The 18,555-nt window shown below is 30.4% G+C and overlaps 3 protein-coding genes across 3 annotated transcripts; all 3 read right to left on the reverse strand.

Annotated features, from left to right (window-relative positions):
* Positions 1-3,155: 3,155 nt before the first annotated feature.
* Positions 3,156-5,665, reverse strand: LOC132724382 (uncharacterized). The gene is made up of 2 exons (XM_060709235.1): positions 5,302-5,665; positions 3,156-3,391 (listed from the first exon to the last, which is right to left on the reverse strand). The coding sequence occupies exons 1-2, from the start codon at positions 5,537-5,539 to the stop codon at positions 3,156-3,158; spliced, it is 474 nt and encodes a 157-aa protein (XP_060565218.1). The 5' UTR covers positions 5,540-5,665.
* A 1,482-nt stretch (positions 5,666-7,147) lies between these two features.
* Positions 7,148-13,670, reverse strand: LOC132724387 (UDP-glucose 4-epimerase-like). The gene is made up of 10 exons (XM_060709239.1): positions 13,561-13,670; positions 12,951-13,078; positions 12,263-12,360; positions 11,418-11,531; positions 10,443-10,619; positions 9,794-9,974; positions 9,188-9,273; positions 8,427-8,504; positions 7,996-8,110; positions 7,148-7,814 (listed from the first exon to the last, which is right to left on the reverse strand). Exons 2-10 carry the CDS (start codon positions 13,075-13,077, stop codon positions 7,771-7,773), a joined length of 1,020 nt encoding a protein of 339 aa, XP_060565222.1. The 5' UTR covers position 13,078; positions 13,561-13,670; the 3' UTR covers positions 7,148-7,770.
* Positions 13,671-15,637: 1,967 nt separating this feature from the next.
* Positions 15,638-18,399, reverse strand: LOC132724378 (carbohydrate sulfotransferase 8-like). The gene is made up of 3 exons (XM_060709229.1): positions 18,156-18,399; positions 17,306-17,397; positions 15,638-16,893 (listed from the first exon to the last, which is right to left on the reverse strand). Exons 1-3 carry the CDS (start codon positions 18,256-18,258, stop codon positions 15,838-15,840), a joined length of 1,251 nt encoding a protein of 416 aa, XP_060565212.1. The 5' UTR covers positions 18,259-18,399; the 3' UTR covers positions 15,638-15,837.
* Positions 18,400-18,555: the final 156 nt, after the last annotated feature.

Genomic DNA, 18,555 nt, shown 5'->3' on the forward strand with positions numbered 1-18,555 from the left:
ATTTTAGGTAAACCCTTTTAAAAATTAAAAAATATGGCGAACTCGGGGAACCCCCCATGGCGGAAACTCGGAAGCCTTTTTACCGCCCAATGGGGGGGTCCCCGGACGGATATTCCCTTTCCGAACCGAACAATGACAGATATAATTTTTCTTGCAAAGCAGACTGGCGTTTTCGTCGTTTTATCCATCCCGGGAAATTTTATTGGCATGAAGGATGCCAGATGGTCCGTGCCATACAACAAAAGGTCTTTTAGCGGGATTTTTTGAATGAAAACCGCGTTAAAAGACGCAATTTTAAAAGGGGAAATATTCTTAGGTGACGTCATTTTTGCCTTTTTTATTAATTCTTTTTTTAAAATTTTATAGCTATTTAGGAAAATGTTATGGGGTTTTTGACATTAATTTCCCTGAACAAAAATTTTTTTGAGGTAACCAATTTTAATTCAAATAAAGTGGCAGAATATGAAGAAAAAAAAATCTGACATATTTTAGTTCGGGTGGAATATCCCTTTTCCCCCGGGAACCCCCCCATGGCGTTAACTGGAAGCCCCGTTACCGCCCAAATTTAAAAGAAATGAAGATATTATTATTAATCGAAAATTTTGCGTCAATTAAAGACGCGTTTCCCGTTTTTTTTTTTTACAAAGAAAAAAAAAATTTACAGTGCGTAAAAAAGATAGTCAAATTTTTTACAAAAATTCAGAAAAGTTACTTATGCTTTTTTTTTCATTGTAATTTGATGAAATGACTATATATTTTAAAATACCTATAATATAACATTTAAATTTTTCGAAAATGTTTATATAAAATATTTTTGGGCCCCTTAAAAATAAAAAAAGGACTGTCCCCTTTTTTTTTAAATTAAACTTTACAGGTAAATCTGTGAATATTTATTAAAATTTTTTGGGCCAGTATTATTTATCGTTATGTTATTTTAATTGAAAAATTAAAAGGAATTAGGGCCCAAAGGAAAACTTATTCAATTCAGTTTTTCACTACTTTATAACCATAACGAGATAATGGGCTTTAAATTTACTCGAGGAATCTCAGAGTTATTGAGCCTCCTTTTTTTTAAAATTCAGCTATGAATGTTTACAAAATTAAATTTAAAAATAAGGTATTGGTTAATTAATGTTTAGAAAAAATTTTTCAAATTCTTTTTCATTTTTTTTTTATTTTAACTTGTCTTTGTAATGAAATTAAATTTTTAATAAAAAGTAATGTTTGTTAAGACGGGTTAAATGCATTGTTACAGTTATGACAGACGTTATTTTCGAATACGTATTTTTGGAAAAATCTTTTTGAAATGAAAAATAAACGAGATGAATGGATATTAAAAGAAATGGAAAAATAAAAACAAAATTTTAATTTACTTTACCCTTTTCGAAAAATTAAAAAATTGAATTTTTTCCCGGGTTTTGGTTTTTCAACTTTAAAAAAATATCTATTGTTATTCTTTATTTTTTTTTTTTTATAGATAAAAATTTTTAAAATAGGTTAAAATTTAAAAAAAGTCATTCAAAAATCTAAAAAAGGGGTTTTTGTTGTTGCTTAACGAAAATGCTTATTCCTATTTTACAAATAATTATAAATGAACATCAACCAAAAAAAATATAGTCATTGATTGTTCAACCCAACTTTGTTTTCTTGCTGATTTTAATTGGTCGTAAAAAAAATCAATTTATATTTATGTTTACTTCTGTATATACATACATCAAGAAAAACGGGTGATTTAAGTTTGGGGAAATTAAAAGAAAGGTGGAATTTAACTAAATTTGGGTTCCTTTCACAGGCGTGAAAATTTTTTAATTCTAAAAATGTATCTACTACGCACAAAAATATCTATACGCACAAAAAATCTAAATTTTACGCACAATAAATCTATTACACGCACAATAAAACTTCTACCACAAAAAAACATTCAGCAAAAAACCTTACCCTTTAAAAAGCAAATTCTATTATCCCAAAAAAATTTTATTTCTACCACAATCCCTTTTAAGCACAATAAACCATTTACACGCCTAAACCCACCCATCCAAAAAACCTATTTTAAAAAACATTTTTTATAAATCAGTAAAAAAATATATCAAAATTAGATCAGCACCCAGTAGAAAAGCTTTTACAAAATTTAAAAAAACCAAAATTAAAAAAATAAACGCTAGAAATAAATGTCCTGTAATTTCCCCAATGGGAAACCCCGCCTTATAGTGTAAAAACCAAACAAAACGAATTAACGAAAGACCCTTCAAAATAAAATTATATTTTTTAAAAAAAAGTTAAAAATTTTTAATGATTTTCTTCTTGTACTAATTTTATATTTGAACAAACCCGAAACGAGCTTTTTATCTGGATCAATCGTGCAAAATTTTGTATTTTAAAAACATTGCCCAGTCTCGTGCCGTTGTTGAAAACCTATCTGAAGCTCGTTTTTGTTTTTTGGTAGGCACCTAAAAATTTGGGAAAAAAGCCCCGGCCCCCCAGAGCTTTTTTTTGGCCCAGAACGCCCGAATAAAAAAAAACTAAAAAAATTTTGTGAGGAACCTAATTAATCAAATAATGTTAAAGTTAAGGCTTACAAGCAAAAAAAGCAGTATAACGTGTTTTTTGAACTTTTCGCGTTATAACGCCTTTATTCGCGTTATTTCGCCATTGGTTTCGCGTTATTACGCCTTGATTCGTGTTACTTCGCCTTTTGCTTCTCGTAATAATGCCTCTTGATTCGCGTTATAATGCTTTTCCAATAGTTTATTTCATTTCATTTGATACAATATTAGCAAGGCTTTAATAAATCTGACTTTGTCTCTTTAGGCTTGTTAATAACATAATTGTAACATGGTTTACGTAATATTTTATTTCTGAATAGTTGGAGTGTGTGAAGCTTGAATTACTTTTCATAACACAAAATTTGCCATACAAGAAAATTTCACAGAACTTAAAAATCGGTCGTCTCTTCAAATCTACTCATTTGTTAACCCCTTTAACCTGGTTATAATTCTCGATATATTACATCGGAAATGTGTGGTTTATATCACGCAAACTACAAATACATTGGATATTTTGACGTTACATGGTGGCTAATACAACACTAATACTAGGCTACCTTAATAAAATAAGAAAGGCAAGATAAACATTCAAAATGGCCGCGCCAGAATCGTCTATTCAACTGCATATATATAGTTTGTCCTTGCTAAATGCTGATGTGGAAGGTAATTATTCAGTGATACGTGATTTACATGTACAGTTATAAGGGAAATTATCTCACATATTGTGGACATGTATTTGGTTAATCTCCTACCTATAACTGTTCCATTGCTTGAATCCCTGTTCAGAATTTCAACAGCTTTCTCAGCGGCTATATCGTCTACCTGGCATGTTTCAAATGATTCTAAACCTGCAAAAAGAAAAATGTTGTTTGTTTTGTTTTAAAAACCAATATAATGAGGTTTTTATGTTATTTTTTTTTTATGCCGTACCAAAACCTAAACGATTGCTTCAGATAGGATTTTCAACAACGGCAACGAGACTGGGCAATGCTTTAGAATACAACAACTTTGCACGAGTGTAGTAGTAAAGAAGAGAAAAGATCAATATGAACTATGTAAATAACTTTAAACACGCCATTACGAACTACCTTTTAATTATGTATCGTCTTATTTTAAACAGGCATATAAATTATATTAGGGTGGTAAGTATACTATTCCGTAATTAAGACAGGTCATTTTCATCATCTAGATCTATTTTACAATATAATTTGTCCTTATAATTGTGTGGGTTTTTTTTTGACAAATTAGGAATAAAAAGATAAAGAGAAATAGTTTATTTCGGTAACCCACTAGTATATATTTACAGTATCGGCAGGTGGAACAAACCTAGTGCTATACCTTTTGATGATAGGAAATGTAAAAATTGTTTTATTTTGGAAGATGAATTTCACTTTATTTTAGAATGTTCCCTATATAATGAATTACGAAAAAAATATATAAAAAAACACTTTTGGGAAAGACCAAATATACCTAAATTTGTTACATTGATGAATTCAGAAAATGAAATAGAAATTAGAAACTTATCAATGTATATATTTAAAGCTTTCGATGTTCGAAACACTATTCTTTATAGTTAATCAAAAGTTTGTCCCAAACGCTGTATAACTGTATCTTACATAAACTTTTTACGTTTTGTTTTGTGATTTACTTCCTTATTAATAGGATGGTATCTTTCCTTAGTATTTATTTACCAGTTTATGAATTGAGACATGTTGATAGTATATTATATCTGTAGTTTACGTTTTCTGATTGCTAAAAATACTGTGTAACTTAATGATATATGTTTTATAAAGTGTGACATTGACCATTTGATTGTATTGTATGCTTTGTTATATGTACTGTGTATGCATGGACATATTGTCCAAATGTACTTTGAAATAAACTTGAAACTTGAAACTTGTTACATACAATGATTGACGAATTAAGTTGATGTGTAAGTGTTGAACCTCACACAATAACATTAAAGTGACATTACATTCACATTTATTCGCTGTTAAGTTCAGTTGAATTAGTGATATATTTCAAAAGATTGACCATCATAATGGTAATTGACCAATAATTGATGATGAAAAATGTTTATGATACCAAATAAAACGACCTGAATTATAAAAAAGACTACCCCGCTCGTTTAAAGAATTGAACGTTACCAATATATTCTTTAAGGTATTTATAGAAATTTCTTTCCATTGGTCACATAAATTATTGATTATATACAGTAAAATATAAAGTTGAATACAATTGTGGCAAAATGTCAAGTTGTTTTGATCTTTTAAGGTTCATTCACAAATTACACTTGGATGGGCGTAATGTCACTTTAAAAGAATTGCTATGAAGTTTGATTCACAGTGCATACAACGAGATACAACGCACATACACAAAGAGAACGCTTAAAATTACTTAATTAAAGTGACATTATGCCCATCTAAAGGTATATAGTGAGTGAACAGGTGAGAGTCAAAAAAATATTCATTTTGCCCTAATTCCTTTTGATTTAATTCTTTACTTCGCATAAACAATAAATAACCACCGGATTTAAACGAAATTTCAGTAAATATCATTTAGAATTTACCTTAACCTTCAATTTATAAAAAGACTGGGCAGTCTTTTATATTTTAGGCAGATTTTTAATTTTATCCTATATAATCTGTTGGCCAAACATCATTTAAACAGTCAATCTTTTGAAATATAATGTCAAATTCAGCTCAACTTGACAATGAAAATATGAGCATAATGTCACTTTAAATGAAACATAACTTACCTATATTAATAGGCAAATTTCCCACCTCATTCAGTTTTTCAATATACCATTTTACAGCTTCAACAGTCATTACCGAATCAATATCAACGTCCGTGCTACAAGTTTGTCCGCTACGTTCAAATACTCCAAACAGACCGGCCACCATAATGTCTCCTTGTACATTGATATATCCGTAACAACCACCATATAAAAATGTTAAAACAATTAAAGCCCCTACAATATGGGTAAATTGTTTCATCTTTATATTTCTGTTGTTGTTTTCTTTTCTTCAGTCACTTGCAACTAAGGTTTAACTGTGCGCATTTACTTTGTATCAAATAGGGTGCGATTAGTTTCTTCCTCTTCGTATTTATATCCATCAGTAATAACAACCATGCTTCAGCGATTTCAAAATAAGACGGGTATTTTTCTATGACGTGAAATTTAAAAAAAAACGAGAAACAAAAACCATACATATTTGAACTTGTTAAATATTTTCCTTGTTAACGACGTGAAGAAATCGAATTGTCCATAATTGAATCACATCACTCAACTAAACTATTTTATGTTTTATGTTTGTTTCGTAAATCGTGTTTAAATTTGTTTTTCTTTATTTATTTTTTTTTAACGTAAACTGATAAATATTTAAATATTAACTCAAATGAATTGATTAAATCATTATAAGAATAAATATATCGGTATATTCATGTTTTTATTTCGACAAAATCAGGGGCCATTGGTCTTTGAGTTACTAATACATTGTACAATGTTTTGACTTGAAATTTGAAATCAGATTTTAAACAATTTAAGTGCCTGTGCGTGAGAGATATTGTACTTTATTTCTCTTCTGAAAAGTCATTAAATTTAAGTCTACAATTTTCACCTATTAGTTTTTATGTTCTTGAGGGCTTTTCATGATTTACATATATTACATATATTTTCACACCACAGATTAATACCAATAGATTATTTATATTCCGATAAAATGCATAATACTAGTACTTAATTGTCATTAATGAAACATAAATTATGCTCCTTTTTGTATACTCTATTTCTAAATGAAACGCATCAACTTAAGTTTTAAAAAATAGGTTTGGACATTAAGGTCAAGTTGGAATATTGAAGTTTGGTTAATCAGATTTGATACAGAAATCTTAAATAAAACATTTTAATATGTAAAATAGGTATTTTTGTGTTAAAATACAAATACCTTATTTATAAAATTGTGAAATGTTGAAATTTATCATTTCAGAAGTAAAGTTATTCAAATTTACAGTATATTATTATTGTCTATATACGTGTTTGAAGGGGTAAGCTTTCAGAAAATGTCTGTGAAAGCTATGCATTTAGAATAAATGCCTGACAAAATGTTATATATGTACTTAGCGATATTCGGATTATATCGCCTTTTCCCGCTTAATACCATCATAAAAACGTGTTACCAAGAAAGGTTTTATTAGTGTAATGAGGTTTTGAAGTTTGCCGAACTAATATACCGATTTATTAAATTGGTTAAATATTATATCGACATTATATCGATACATTTAAGCAAAATCGACATTATATCAGTATTTATATCGAAATTATATCGGTATTTTTACGTTCATGGAAAATGGGAATTTCATTCCTTCTGAGATTAACAGTACAGTAAGATAAATTTTGTAGGACAGAAGAAGGAAAGAAGAGAAATTTGCCAGCGAGAGAGAGAACAAAAATTTTAACCCATTTGTAGGGGTGTGTTAAAATAGAAAAAAACGCTTCTTTTTGCTAATTAAACAAAGAAAACAACAATAACAGTAGAAGCAACAACAGCAAACAAACAGCTAATGCTACATTCGTAACACAACACAGTTTATACATGGTATAATGGCACGACCTTATTTAATTAACAATCATCGAAAGAAATTTCTCAAGGAGTAGGACCTAGATCATGTATCTCGGTGCTTTAAGCAAGAGAAACGTGTAGTCTATGACTAATGGCGGCAATTTACTTGTAACTGGCCATATATATGTTTACTAATTGAACATTAAGATCATTCTGTGTAACATCTATTCTTAATTGATGTTGATTTAAATTTATCAAATTAGAAAATAGTGCAAAATGTTCTTTTAGAATTTTAAACTTTATTTTTCAACTGCTTTCAAAAATATGCGAACACATAGCCTTTACATTTAACATCTATGACATTTTTATCCAAATACATGTCCATGCACTATTGTATTATTATTGCAATATAGTTAAGTGAACCCATGTTGCAAAATGTAAGTAAATATAACACAAAGAGAATAATAAGATTATAAGATCCGAAACGGAAAAATTGAAAATGGTGCAAGCTCGCTTTGATTGAGTCTGTTCATGGACAGTACTGGAAAGTAGAAGCTGCTGTGTATGGCCCCTAGCATCTGCTTAAGCAAAATAAACCCTTTTAAGTAAAATAATGATGTAATAATAAATAGATATTTTTGATAATATGTTTCTTCAAACATGTTTTATTTCTGATTGTTGTTAGTATACCATCTCCACGCATCTGTACCTGAAAGAAAAAATGTTTTATCCATTATCTACTAATTAATTGAATTGTGATTCACTATTGATAAATATTACATGCCTGTGTATAGCTTGATATAAAACTACATTAATAAAGATGAATTTTAGTAAAACAATCATAAAAAAGGCAACGCAAATGGACATTTAACATCTTTTTATCAACTTACAGACATCTGTTATATTCAAGCCAACGTTCCATTCAAGTTCCTTCCTGGCCAATGAAATGTCTGCATATGACGTGGGCGTGTCATATGATCGAGGTTCCTTAAATGCGATTGGAATCTACAGTAAACAAATAAAATAAATAAAGGAAATACTCGTATCTGTAGATATAAAGGATTAATCACTCAGTCTCAGCGTTTTTCCCTTAAATAAGTGTTTAGAATATCAAATTTTAGATAGGCTTAACCTGTTATTTAAATCAATTTTCTATTCAGATCTATTTAAGCTAATGCATGTAAAGCACTGTACGCCCAACGTGTAAACAGTTCAAGTGTAAATTATCTCTACCCTGAAAGAAATATCGAACCGAGAGAACTCTTTGAAGTTGATATAATTTAATTCCATTATTATTTTCTATATTATAAAGATCACTCACTGTTTTTCCTGATGCTTTTTCAAATTCTCTCACCATGTTGAGAGCTGAGCATGGACTTCCAGTCCCCAAGTTAAACACCTGTTGTATGATATAGTTTATAATGATTCCGACATTGAATAGAAAAGTTAAAATGATCTTTATTATATCATTTACAGAAATTTGGTAAAAATTAAAAAAAATAAATAAAATATATTTTGAAAAGTTAAAAACTAAACTTAATAAAGTTAATAAAGTTTCAGTAACACTAAAATGATACAATAACTTTTCCATCAGACCTTCTTATAAAATGTTTAACCGGTATTATGTATAAAACATCAATTAAAGGTGTGTTCAGTCGAGCATATTTTATCTTACATTTGTATAATGTATCTACGAAACATCAATTGCATGAATTCCATTGTTTATGAATTATTTCTAATATAATGATGTTTGTTATACATACAATTTTTAAATGTAAAATAACCATTTTTTCGAAGTTTTAAACTTGTAAACACAGTGTGAATACATATTGTCATGTTTGACACAGGCAGTTTCTTAAGAAAAGACAAAATTCCACAGTAATAGGGAATGCAGCTTCTCAAACAAAACAAGATCACATTATACATATTCATTAACGTTAGGAACTTCTTAAATTATTTTTTATAGAATTCTACAAAACATGTATTTTACCCAAAGATGGGCATGGTGTATCTTTTCATTTTCCCGCCGCGTCTTGATTTGCGTAAAATTTTATAGAACTTCCCTTTTGTTACTGTACAAACCTTATAACCGTTTATAGCTTCTATCTTTTTTAGTGCTGCAATATGTCCTTTTGCAATATCAACAACGTGCGTATAATCCCTCTCACCTGAATATATACGTCAATTTGTGAGTTAAGATTATTTCAGAAGATGGCAAAAATGTATCTGTGAATTCTACCAACTACAATTTACACTTTTAATTCAATTCACAAACATGCATAAGGGTGTCAATTTAGTTTCATATACATCCTGTTATAAAATATGGTAAAAATAAATTTTCATACTATATCGTAAAACAATTTATTACATGACAGCGCTTGATTTCCATTACATGTAAAATCATAAAAATAATAAAGATAATTAAGCATTTCTTTATTTAACAAATGTATAGTAAATCTTGATCTTTTTGCCTTTATATTTCGCAAGGAAAACTGCATAAAAGCACGCATAACAAGATAATTTTCTTAAATTTCACAAATGTTTTATGTATGTGATAAAAAGTAGCACATTCGTTGCCATATAATAATTATTAAACTTTATTTTAACTCGAAGAAACCTACATTTTCTTAAACTTGTTTTGATAAAAATTTTGTTACATAGGATATTATTTAAGGTCTTATCTTGTACCTGTTCCATCTATTGTTTTGTATTTATCACCATATATAATGAAATGATCTTGCTTTCCTAGTGCAGTCTTTGCGATATTCGGCATGAGGTTTGGTGGATTGTCTGTCATGATTTCTCCAATAAGCCCGGACTTGTGCGCGCCAACTGGGTTAAACAATCGTAGGGTAATAATACTCCAATCCTGAAAAATATACACTAAGATTAAAGAATAATATATATATATATTCACACACCACCGTAACTTCATGGCATCGTGTTTTCTTTTAAAGCTTTGTTTTTAAAAGGAGCTTCACTGAGGTCAAAAAGCCTTAAAACTTAAAAATAGATAAATGAAACACTTGTAAAGGACAAATCTGCAAAGGAGAAAAGCTGGCAAAGGATGAGAAAGAAATACACTAAGAATTTAATTGAATATCGATTTATTTTGCGCGATTCCTAGACTTATTTGAGTTACCTTTTTGTGTTCTTTAGCACAATGAAAATAATGACGGTGACGGGAATATCTGAAAATTTGCACACAAGTTATTTGTATAGACCTACATCAAAAGGTAAACAAATCTCGGAACTCGTATATCCAGTCTCGCCATTCCAAAAAAGTGAAGTCCTTTAAGTAGTACAATGAGTTGTCAATTAAATCCAAAATTCTAACCTCTTCAGCTATACATAAATCCTTCAAGACTTCCTCACAAAAATATTTTGTTCTACTGTATGGGTCGTTAACATCTCCAGCCGTATGCTGCTCATCAATTGGCAAATGATTTGGATGGCCGTAAACTGCTACGGAACTGGCATATATCATTCTATACACACCGTGGTTCTTCATTACCTGCAAGCTCAAACATGTTGACGGTATCATGACCAGATCTTAAAGGTAAAATTTCTATTCAAATGTGTACATTTTTTCAGTAATTTTGTTTTTAATCTTTGCTTAAAATGGCGAGCAAGTATACATTAATGTGTCTGGAAAGCTAAAACACCATTTCTTTTTCGAAGAAATATTGAATCAGCCTAAAGTTGTTAGTAGCTGCATAATTGTGAATTAGGCATAAACCTAGCTGCTGGTAATCAGCGGATTCAGCATCAAAATATATACAATTAAATGAACACTGACATGTATGTATCATAGAAAATCCATATCTATCATACATAGTTCTTCATATAGTAGCGAAAAAGCGTTACCCTTTATTGTGAACATTGTTTTAATATTACAGACGCTACAATTTTATTGTACACACAGTGATATTGCTAGCATGTTGTGTGTCAGCTTCTTGGATTGTCAATTTCGATTGAAAGACATGAAAAGCTATTATTCATGTACGTTACCTTACAACTACAACACTGTATGGTATGGGAGCGCATCGGTGACAAAAATAAATGCATGTCATTCGCGTAAGAAATCATTTATAAAAACAAACAAAAATAATATTGTTACAATGCTTTGATGGCTATTAATAAAAATAATTGGAAAAGATCCGTTTAATTTCTATTATATTTTCATCTTAAATGTATGGCATGCAATTCAAGTGGTGTTTAAAAGATAAAAGGTGGCGAAATGGAAATATGTAAACGATACATCTACGTTATCAGTGGCGCAAATTATGACGTTTGATTTGTTACTCATTACCTCTAAAAGTGTTACCAGCCCGACAACGTTGTTCTTGTAATAGTTCAAAGGAGACTGAATTGACAACTTATGTGACTTCTTAGCTGCCAGATGTATCACACAAGATACATTATTCTGAAACAGAGTAAAGATGTTTAATTCGATTCTTTCACACATAAACATTTGATTGGCATTCCTTACGTATAGGTTAAAGTTTATTAGTTCGTATTTACAAAAATAAATTGGTCAGGCGCGGCGTACTATTAAACTTTAACCTATACTTAGTTACAGCTAGAAAACCCTTTAAAACATGTCGCGTGCTCCAGATGGCGACATTCCGTTGCCTTCTATAAATGAATTACTGTTTATGATTACGTCATTTTGCCCTTATGAATGAACATGAAAATTTATACGCTACTATACGAATAAATGTTCAATAAAAATATAAGCTTTGGATATATTTCTAAGAATAAAATCTATCTCTAATTTCAAAAAAAGAACCAAGAGCTTCGTTAACGCCGTAAATAGTTACCTTTTTAGAAGCGTTACAACATTATCATTGACAAGATTATTTGAAAGCAATCGTGGGTCTTTGCAAAGTGAAACGAAATGGGTTAAAAAAAGTCCATACCGAATCGAAATACATATGAACAGTTATTAAGTAATATTTTCTTTTGCTTTCTCTCGTCGTAACCAATGCAATACATTGTTTTACCTTTTTGGCATGGAGGAATGCCACATGGGTAGTAGTGTATGGACGTTCTTTATATAAATGGAACCTCGAGTAATTTATTTCAACCTTTTATATATCATAAAACAAAAGATATTATGTGGTACCTACCCAAAACAGGACTAACTGTAATTACCTCTTGAAAGATAAGATTTAGACTTTCCTTATCCGTAATGTCTACATTGTGAGCTTGAACTGGTTTTCCAGTAATAACCTCTACTTGTTTTAACGCCTCTACAAATAACAGTTAAATATATAATTCATAGAAAGTGCTTTTGCCCATTGAGTCAATCTTTTTAATAGCTACTTTGTATTTGTATTGCATTTACTCTTAATATACTAATCGTATTGAAATATAATTATCGTATATATGTGTAAATATGTTAAAGTCTGGTCTCGTCTAGAATGATTCTGCAATGAAGACACTCATTATCGGTTCATATTGGTAAGATACGAGTATGTAAGTATACTAAGTTTATCGCATATTTGCTTTTTTTACGACTCATTTTAATTGAAATTTGATGTCCGAATGTATTTTAATATTTAGTTTTGTTTTTTGTTGTTTTTTTGTGAAACATATGGTATTATAAGTGAGAAACGTAGAAATGGTTTATTTGTTTTTAATATTCAATGTATGAAACGTTATTGTAATTTTATAAGAACATTGTTTGTCGAGTAAACAATACTAATATTTCATTTCAAATCATTAACAGTGTGCAAACGATCAACAGAAGTGTGAGCTATTTTGATATGAGACCTATTTAAAATGTCCAATGAAATTGCTTCTGTACCTCAATACAAGTAAGGGTTCACTTGAAATTTACCAATTTTAGAGTTGTCCAATCTATCGATGACTATCACGTGATAACCTTCTTTTAGTAATTCTACAACCACGTGACTACCGACATATCCAGCACCCCCTGTTACAACTATATGATTTTTAGCTGACATTCTACAAAACAACAATATGCCACGTATTTATGTGAGATCAAAGTAATTAAAGGCAAACGATTTTTTTCAATCTAACTATAAACTAATACCGAAAACATGACACCGTTGTTATTAGATTAAATGAATGAAGTTTAATGAAAATATAAATTTATACAATTATATGAACCTTGGAATGTAAACTTTTACAGCGGCACTTTGTGTCAAACGCCTGATTATAAAACCAACTACATATCAATCCCAGTTTTGAATTATATCGACTCTTAAACGTATACGTTGCATTGTACGAGTTAAATCTTGTAAAACATAAAAATGTATACTCATATATGTATAAACAAAATCTGATCAATCAAAATGAAAACCTGTATTAATATCAAAAATGGATTACAGCTGTACCTAAGATTTGCGGACAAAAAGGTAAAACAAACATGAAAACACCTCAATCTGTCAAACATAAAAAAATAAAACAAAATGTAAGCGTCTTACCTTGATCAGATCACATTCCACAAGAAAATAAATTACATTCAGTTCTGTGTAGTTTTTCTATGATATGTTGATCACATGTTACCAAATCAATGCCTGTGAGTTTGAGCGATTTTGTTCAATATGAAATTCTCTTACAATACATACAATGTATATATACGATATAAAACAGTACAAAAATGAATAGATGGGGAGACATTTCATTATAATGGAGGTCATAAGACCTCCCTATAGTGTCATAAGACCTCCCTATAGTGTCATAAGACCTCCCTATAGTGTCATTAGACCTCCCTTTAGTGTCATAAGACCTCCCCTATAGTGTCATTAGACCTCCCTATAGTGTCATAAGACCTCCCTATAGTGTCATTAGACCTCCCTATAGTGTCATAAGACCTCCCTATAGTGTCATTAGACCTCCCTATAGTGTCATAAGACCTCCCTATAGTGTCATTAGACTTCCCTATAGTGTCATAAGACCTCCCTATAGTATCATTAGACCTCCCTATAGTGTCATTAGACCTCCCTATAGTGTCATAAGACCTCCCTATAGTGTCATAAGACCTCCCTATAGTGTCATAAGACCTCCCTATAGTGTCATTAGACCTCCCTATAGTGTCATTAGACCTCCCTATAGTGTCATTAGACCTTCCTATAGTGTCATAAGACCTCCCTATAGTGTCATTAGACCTCCCTATAGTGTCATAAGACCTCCCTATAGTGTCATCAGACCTCCCTATAGTGTCATTAGACCTCTCTATAGTGTCATAAGACCTCCCTATAGTGTCATAAGACCTCCCTATAGTGTCATAAGACCTCCCTATAGTGTCGTTAGACCTCCCTATAGTGTAGGGGCAATCATTTTTGCATTACAAATTTAAAGTAAGTGTACAGGATTTAAAACGTTTAAACGTTTAGAACGTTTAAACCACAATGGAAATAAGTCGGCTTATGCCTTCTTTTTGTGTCATCCTTGGTATTGAATATATGGCATCAACATATGCACTTTCATGTTCAAATGTATCTCTTGATGTTGACATTGAATTTGTAGTTGTTTTATGACATGTACTTTTTACCAAAATAAAACTATCTAAAAAAATCTATAACCTGTCTATAAAAATTGGTGAGCGTATGCTCTGATTTCAAAATAACAAAGAATATAGTGCAGAACTGTAATTGCTAAACCAAAGCAAACATATTTCTTTCGCGGATGAATATCTAATTCCTTCTACGACTGCACACGCTGTCTCACTCAAATAATTGCGTTGAACATTTTATATTTTACTGCTGAACATTTGATATTTTACTGCTGAACATTTGATATTTTACTGGTCATTTTCTCCACCCTATCTTCATTTAAAGTTTAATACGACCTTGAAACTCTGACCTGTAAATGTTTAAGTTGGTAAAAAAAATTGGCCTCAATCTAATTATCCTCAAAGCTTTAAGCATACTACAAGAATTTATATCTTTCCGTAGACTTCTAGATATAAAAAAGACAATACTTTACTTCATTAAATAAATTACAGAAATTGTGAAAGTCTCAATGTTTAACATTATCACATCATCAATTTTGATATTTTCTTTTAAGTTGTTTTATTTATCAAAATTGATTAAATACTTAAGATAATGTTTAATAATCATAATAAAACAAGTTCACTGAATTTATATGATGTCAATTATTTGCTTTACTTGTGCTTACACCAAATGAAATAACCAAATAGTCATTAATTAAATTATTCATCTGACTGTTTCTTCACTAGTATGTTTTTTTACAGTCATTTCTTCCAATTACTTGCGACAGATGCAGTCCGTTCATAAGTAAACCGACAACTTAATAACAAAATTATTTTGCTATATATAAAACATCCCCTGACCCCAGATATAATAGTCTATCGTGGAGACGGTCCAGTACTCTTGACTTAAAAGGGAAGTATGACGTCACGGCGACGTTATCATTTGACAAGCCTTCTGCAGCAGGTAGAAAAATTCTCGTACGAAGCTTATTTGTTTTACATGTTGCTTTCCCTTTCAGACAATGACCAACGAGTGAGAAAAGTTATTGAACTTATTTTTACTTGTGATTTGCTTTCTATCTAGATAAATCATTCTTTGGCAACACTTCAACATTCAGCATTTTAGAAAAGTACCGTAATGCGAAATGATAGAAATAAATAATTGTAAATATTGAAGATTAAAATTCATAATATAAGTTAAAAAAAAACTTTCGTGAGAAAATAAAAAAGATTTAGTGTTTTTACTATTTAATAAATCTCTCGTATACTAAATACCCTGAAAGTAGTCATGGACGTTTTGCAATTTATCACTCATTGTTTGTCTCTTAAACAGAATGTCTGGTTCATTGTCATACCCAAATAAACGACAATCGTTCTCAACAATCTTTTTCAATTTTTGTATTAACTGTATTGGAACACTTCTAAAAGCTTGTACCAATGCTTCTTGATGCTGTGCCTTCAGTTCCTCTGAATAACTTTTACTTGCATACATAGCGGATTGAAAAGATCTTGTAAACGTGTTTTCGTCTATAACTCCTTGGTCATCTTTGAAGTACGGAATGTTGTAATACTTTGATATCTTTCCGCGAATTTGTGAACTCGACCAAAACCTCTGAAGCAGTTCAAACTGTGGAATTACAGATTTGTACTTTGTGTACATTTGATACATTTCAGTAATCCAGTTTATTGAGTGTCTATATTTAATTTCTGATTCAATTTCTTTAATTGTTATGATTCTGTTTAGAGTTGCGTTTTTGTTAAGATATTTATTCACTAGCACGGCAAGGTCGTCAGAAAAGGTTTCAAGCTTACCAATGAAATCAAAATTTGATTCACACGGATTACATAAAGAAGACATGGGATAAAAAAAACTAGACGTCATATTTTTATCATCTAACATCACTATATATTTAACAAGCTCTGTAAACGTAACATCATGTCCCAAGTTTAATGTCCTCGAAGCTGTGTTATTCCTAACTTTAGAAATTATGTCAACTCCTACGGTATACCAAACGTCGCTCGGATGATAAAAATACCCTTCATATAAAGAGAATAGTCTAGAATACGGATCTCTTACAAACATGAATTTGTGTCTTGAAAGCGAAGATATTTGCAGGTCTGTGAGAGCGTTATTGTAACTTTTTTTATTTCCAGTTTCCAAGTAGTTAAAAAATGTATCGACAAATGCAGATGCGCATTTTGGTATTTTACAATAGTAGAGATTGTTTGTTTTTGAAAAATTACTATGAACAGCTATTGAAATAATTTTGCACATCTCTTTTGCGTGTTCCAATCTTCTATTCACTTCTCGCATCTGTGCTTCCTGTGATGAGCAAAACATTATAAAACACTTGAATAAAAATACATGTGTTTAAGTAAACAAAGGTTGATAGCGGTAAGATATCAAATAATGAAATTAACAATCATAGTTTTGACATTATTTTACAATTTCAAGTCACGCTTGTGAAATATCTTTTACATCTTTTACATTCCTTTATTAACAAGCATGCATAATCAACCTGTACTTAATCTGCTAGATAGCTAAAATGGACTTGTCCATCTTAAATCTGGACAAAATGAATTATCTTTTAAGTGAACTCATAGAAATCACTACTGTCTGAATAACAAACAGTGCAGACCATTATCAGACAGCACTGACTGATCATGATCTGCACTTATAACATCGGTACTGTCAGGTTTAGGGTTAAAACAAAGTAACATACGAGTTCATTTACCATTGTCATTATCTGATCATGCAGTTTGATAGAGCTTACATTCCAGTCTCTGTTTTGATCCTTATAGCTGGCACCATTACTAAAATTGTTTCCTAAAAAAATCAAATTAATACCATAATCACGCGTACATATTTGGCCGAAACATTTTTCACATTAATAAATACTGCATACAAATTAGAACAAAATAATCTTTTTTTTTTAAACTGGTATTACAATAGTTTTATCTGCATGACAGTTCAAACACAAACATTTTAATATCGTTTTTATTCTAAATCCAATAATAACATGCATTTACAACTTAGGTATAAGATTTGAGTGACGAAACATACGGAAATCCGAGGTCCATATATTCGTTTAATTTGAAAAACATGTATTTGTTAATTGAAATTACAGTAGACATTTATGGATGTCATTTAAACAAAGACCATTTGCAAGCCTTTATATTCTTTTTTTTAAGTAGAATCTACATTTGTTATGTTATCCTTGTTGTTCTTTCGCCGTTATCACATTGATTAAAATCAATAATAAATGTTATTTATTTATACCTGAATCTTACTCTTTTGTATCATATTCAAACATAAAAACACGCTCCCTGTTGTCAAAATATGACACCCCAGAAAAAAGGTAACCAATGAACGTGCATCTGAATATGATATTGTTATCGCTTTCCGTTTTCCTGGCACCACAATAATACCCCAGCAAAAATAAGCCAATCAACGGGCATGCTTTGGAGTGCGGGTAACTGATACCTGCACTCCACTTAACTCATTGTGCATGTATATGTATACGATTTAACTATGACACATTTTCAACAAAAATGTTCCCCAAACTATGATACAATTATCTATACCTGAACCCATGAGAATAAACAAAACGAACGCTGTTAGAATGTATATCTGCAAACGTTGTAACAAACATGGAATTGTCGGATTCATCCCTCTGACCGGTGTCATACCTGTAGAATATGACTATTTGGAAAATCTGTATTTTTGTTATAAAGAAACAGACATAGATTAGCCATTACATGATTTGCTCTCCACAAATATTTTATTCATATTTTATATATATGTACACGCGTTAACAAGGTCTTTATTTAAGCCGACAAGCTCTTATATAAGTTAATGATTCTGAACGCAAAAGCTGTTCACAGTTATAAGGTTTATTAAGTTGATTTAACTAAACTTAAAAAATAACTTTACCCATTTACCTATATAATTTGATTCAATTCAAGAAATTAAGCTATAAATACA

This window comes from Ruditapes philippinarum, unplaced genomic scaffold (genome assembly GCF_026571515.1).
Source record: "Ruditapes philippinarum isolate M1 unplaced genomic scaffold, ASM2657151v2 ctg224_1_1_1_1, whole genome shotgun sequence".
Classification (NCBI taxonomy): domain Eukaryota; kingdom Metazoa; phylum Mollusca; class Bivalvia; order Venerida; family Veneridae; genus Ruditapes; species Ruditapes philippinarum.

What these genes read in the sequence shown, in the direction of transcription:
- LOC132724382 (XM_060709235.1), bottom strand. Translation starts at nt 5,539, where the DNA reads ATGAAACAATTTACCCATATTGTAGGGGCTTTAATTGTTTTAACATTT. An exon ending in AAATTTGCCTATTAATATAG is followed by an intron (nt 3,392 to 5,301) that starts GTAAGTTATGTT and finishes TTCTTTTTGCAG; the next exon opens with GTTTAGAATCATTTGAAACA.
- LOC132724387 (XM_060709239.1), bottom strand. Translation starts at nt 13,077, where the DNA reads ATGTCAGCTAAAAATCATATAGTTGTAACAGGGGGTGCTGGATATGTC. An exon ending in ATTGGACAACTCTAAAATTG is followed by an intron (nt 12,361 to 12,950) that starts GTAAATTTCAAG and finishes TGTTATTTGTAG; the next exon opens with AGGCGTTAAAACAAGTAGAG. An exon ending in CAAAACAATAGATGGAACAG is followed by an intron (nt 9,274 to 9,793) that starts GTACAAGATAAG and finishes GTATATATTCAG; the next exon opens with GTGAGAGGGATTATACGCAC.
- LOC132724378 (XM_060709229.1), bottom strand. Translation starts at nt 18,258, where the DNA reads ATGACACCGGTCAGAGGGATGAATCCGACAATTCCATGTTTGTTACAA. An exon ending in GTTTATTCTCATGGGTTCAG is followed by an intron (nt 17,398 to 18,155) that starts GTATAGATAATT and finishes TGATTTTTTTAG; the next exon opens with GAAACAATTTTAGTAATGGT. An exon ending in ATGATCAGATAATGACAATG is followed by an intron (nt 16,894 to 17,305) that starts GTAAATGAACTC and finishes TGCTCATCACAG; the next exon opens with GAAGCACAGATGCGAGAAGT.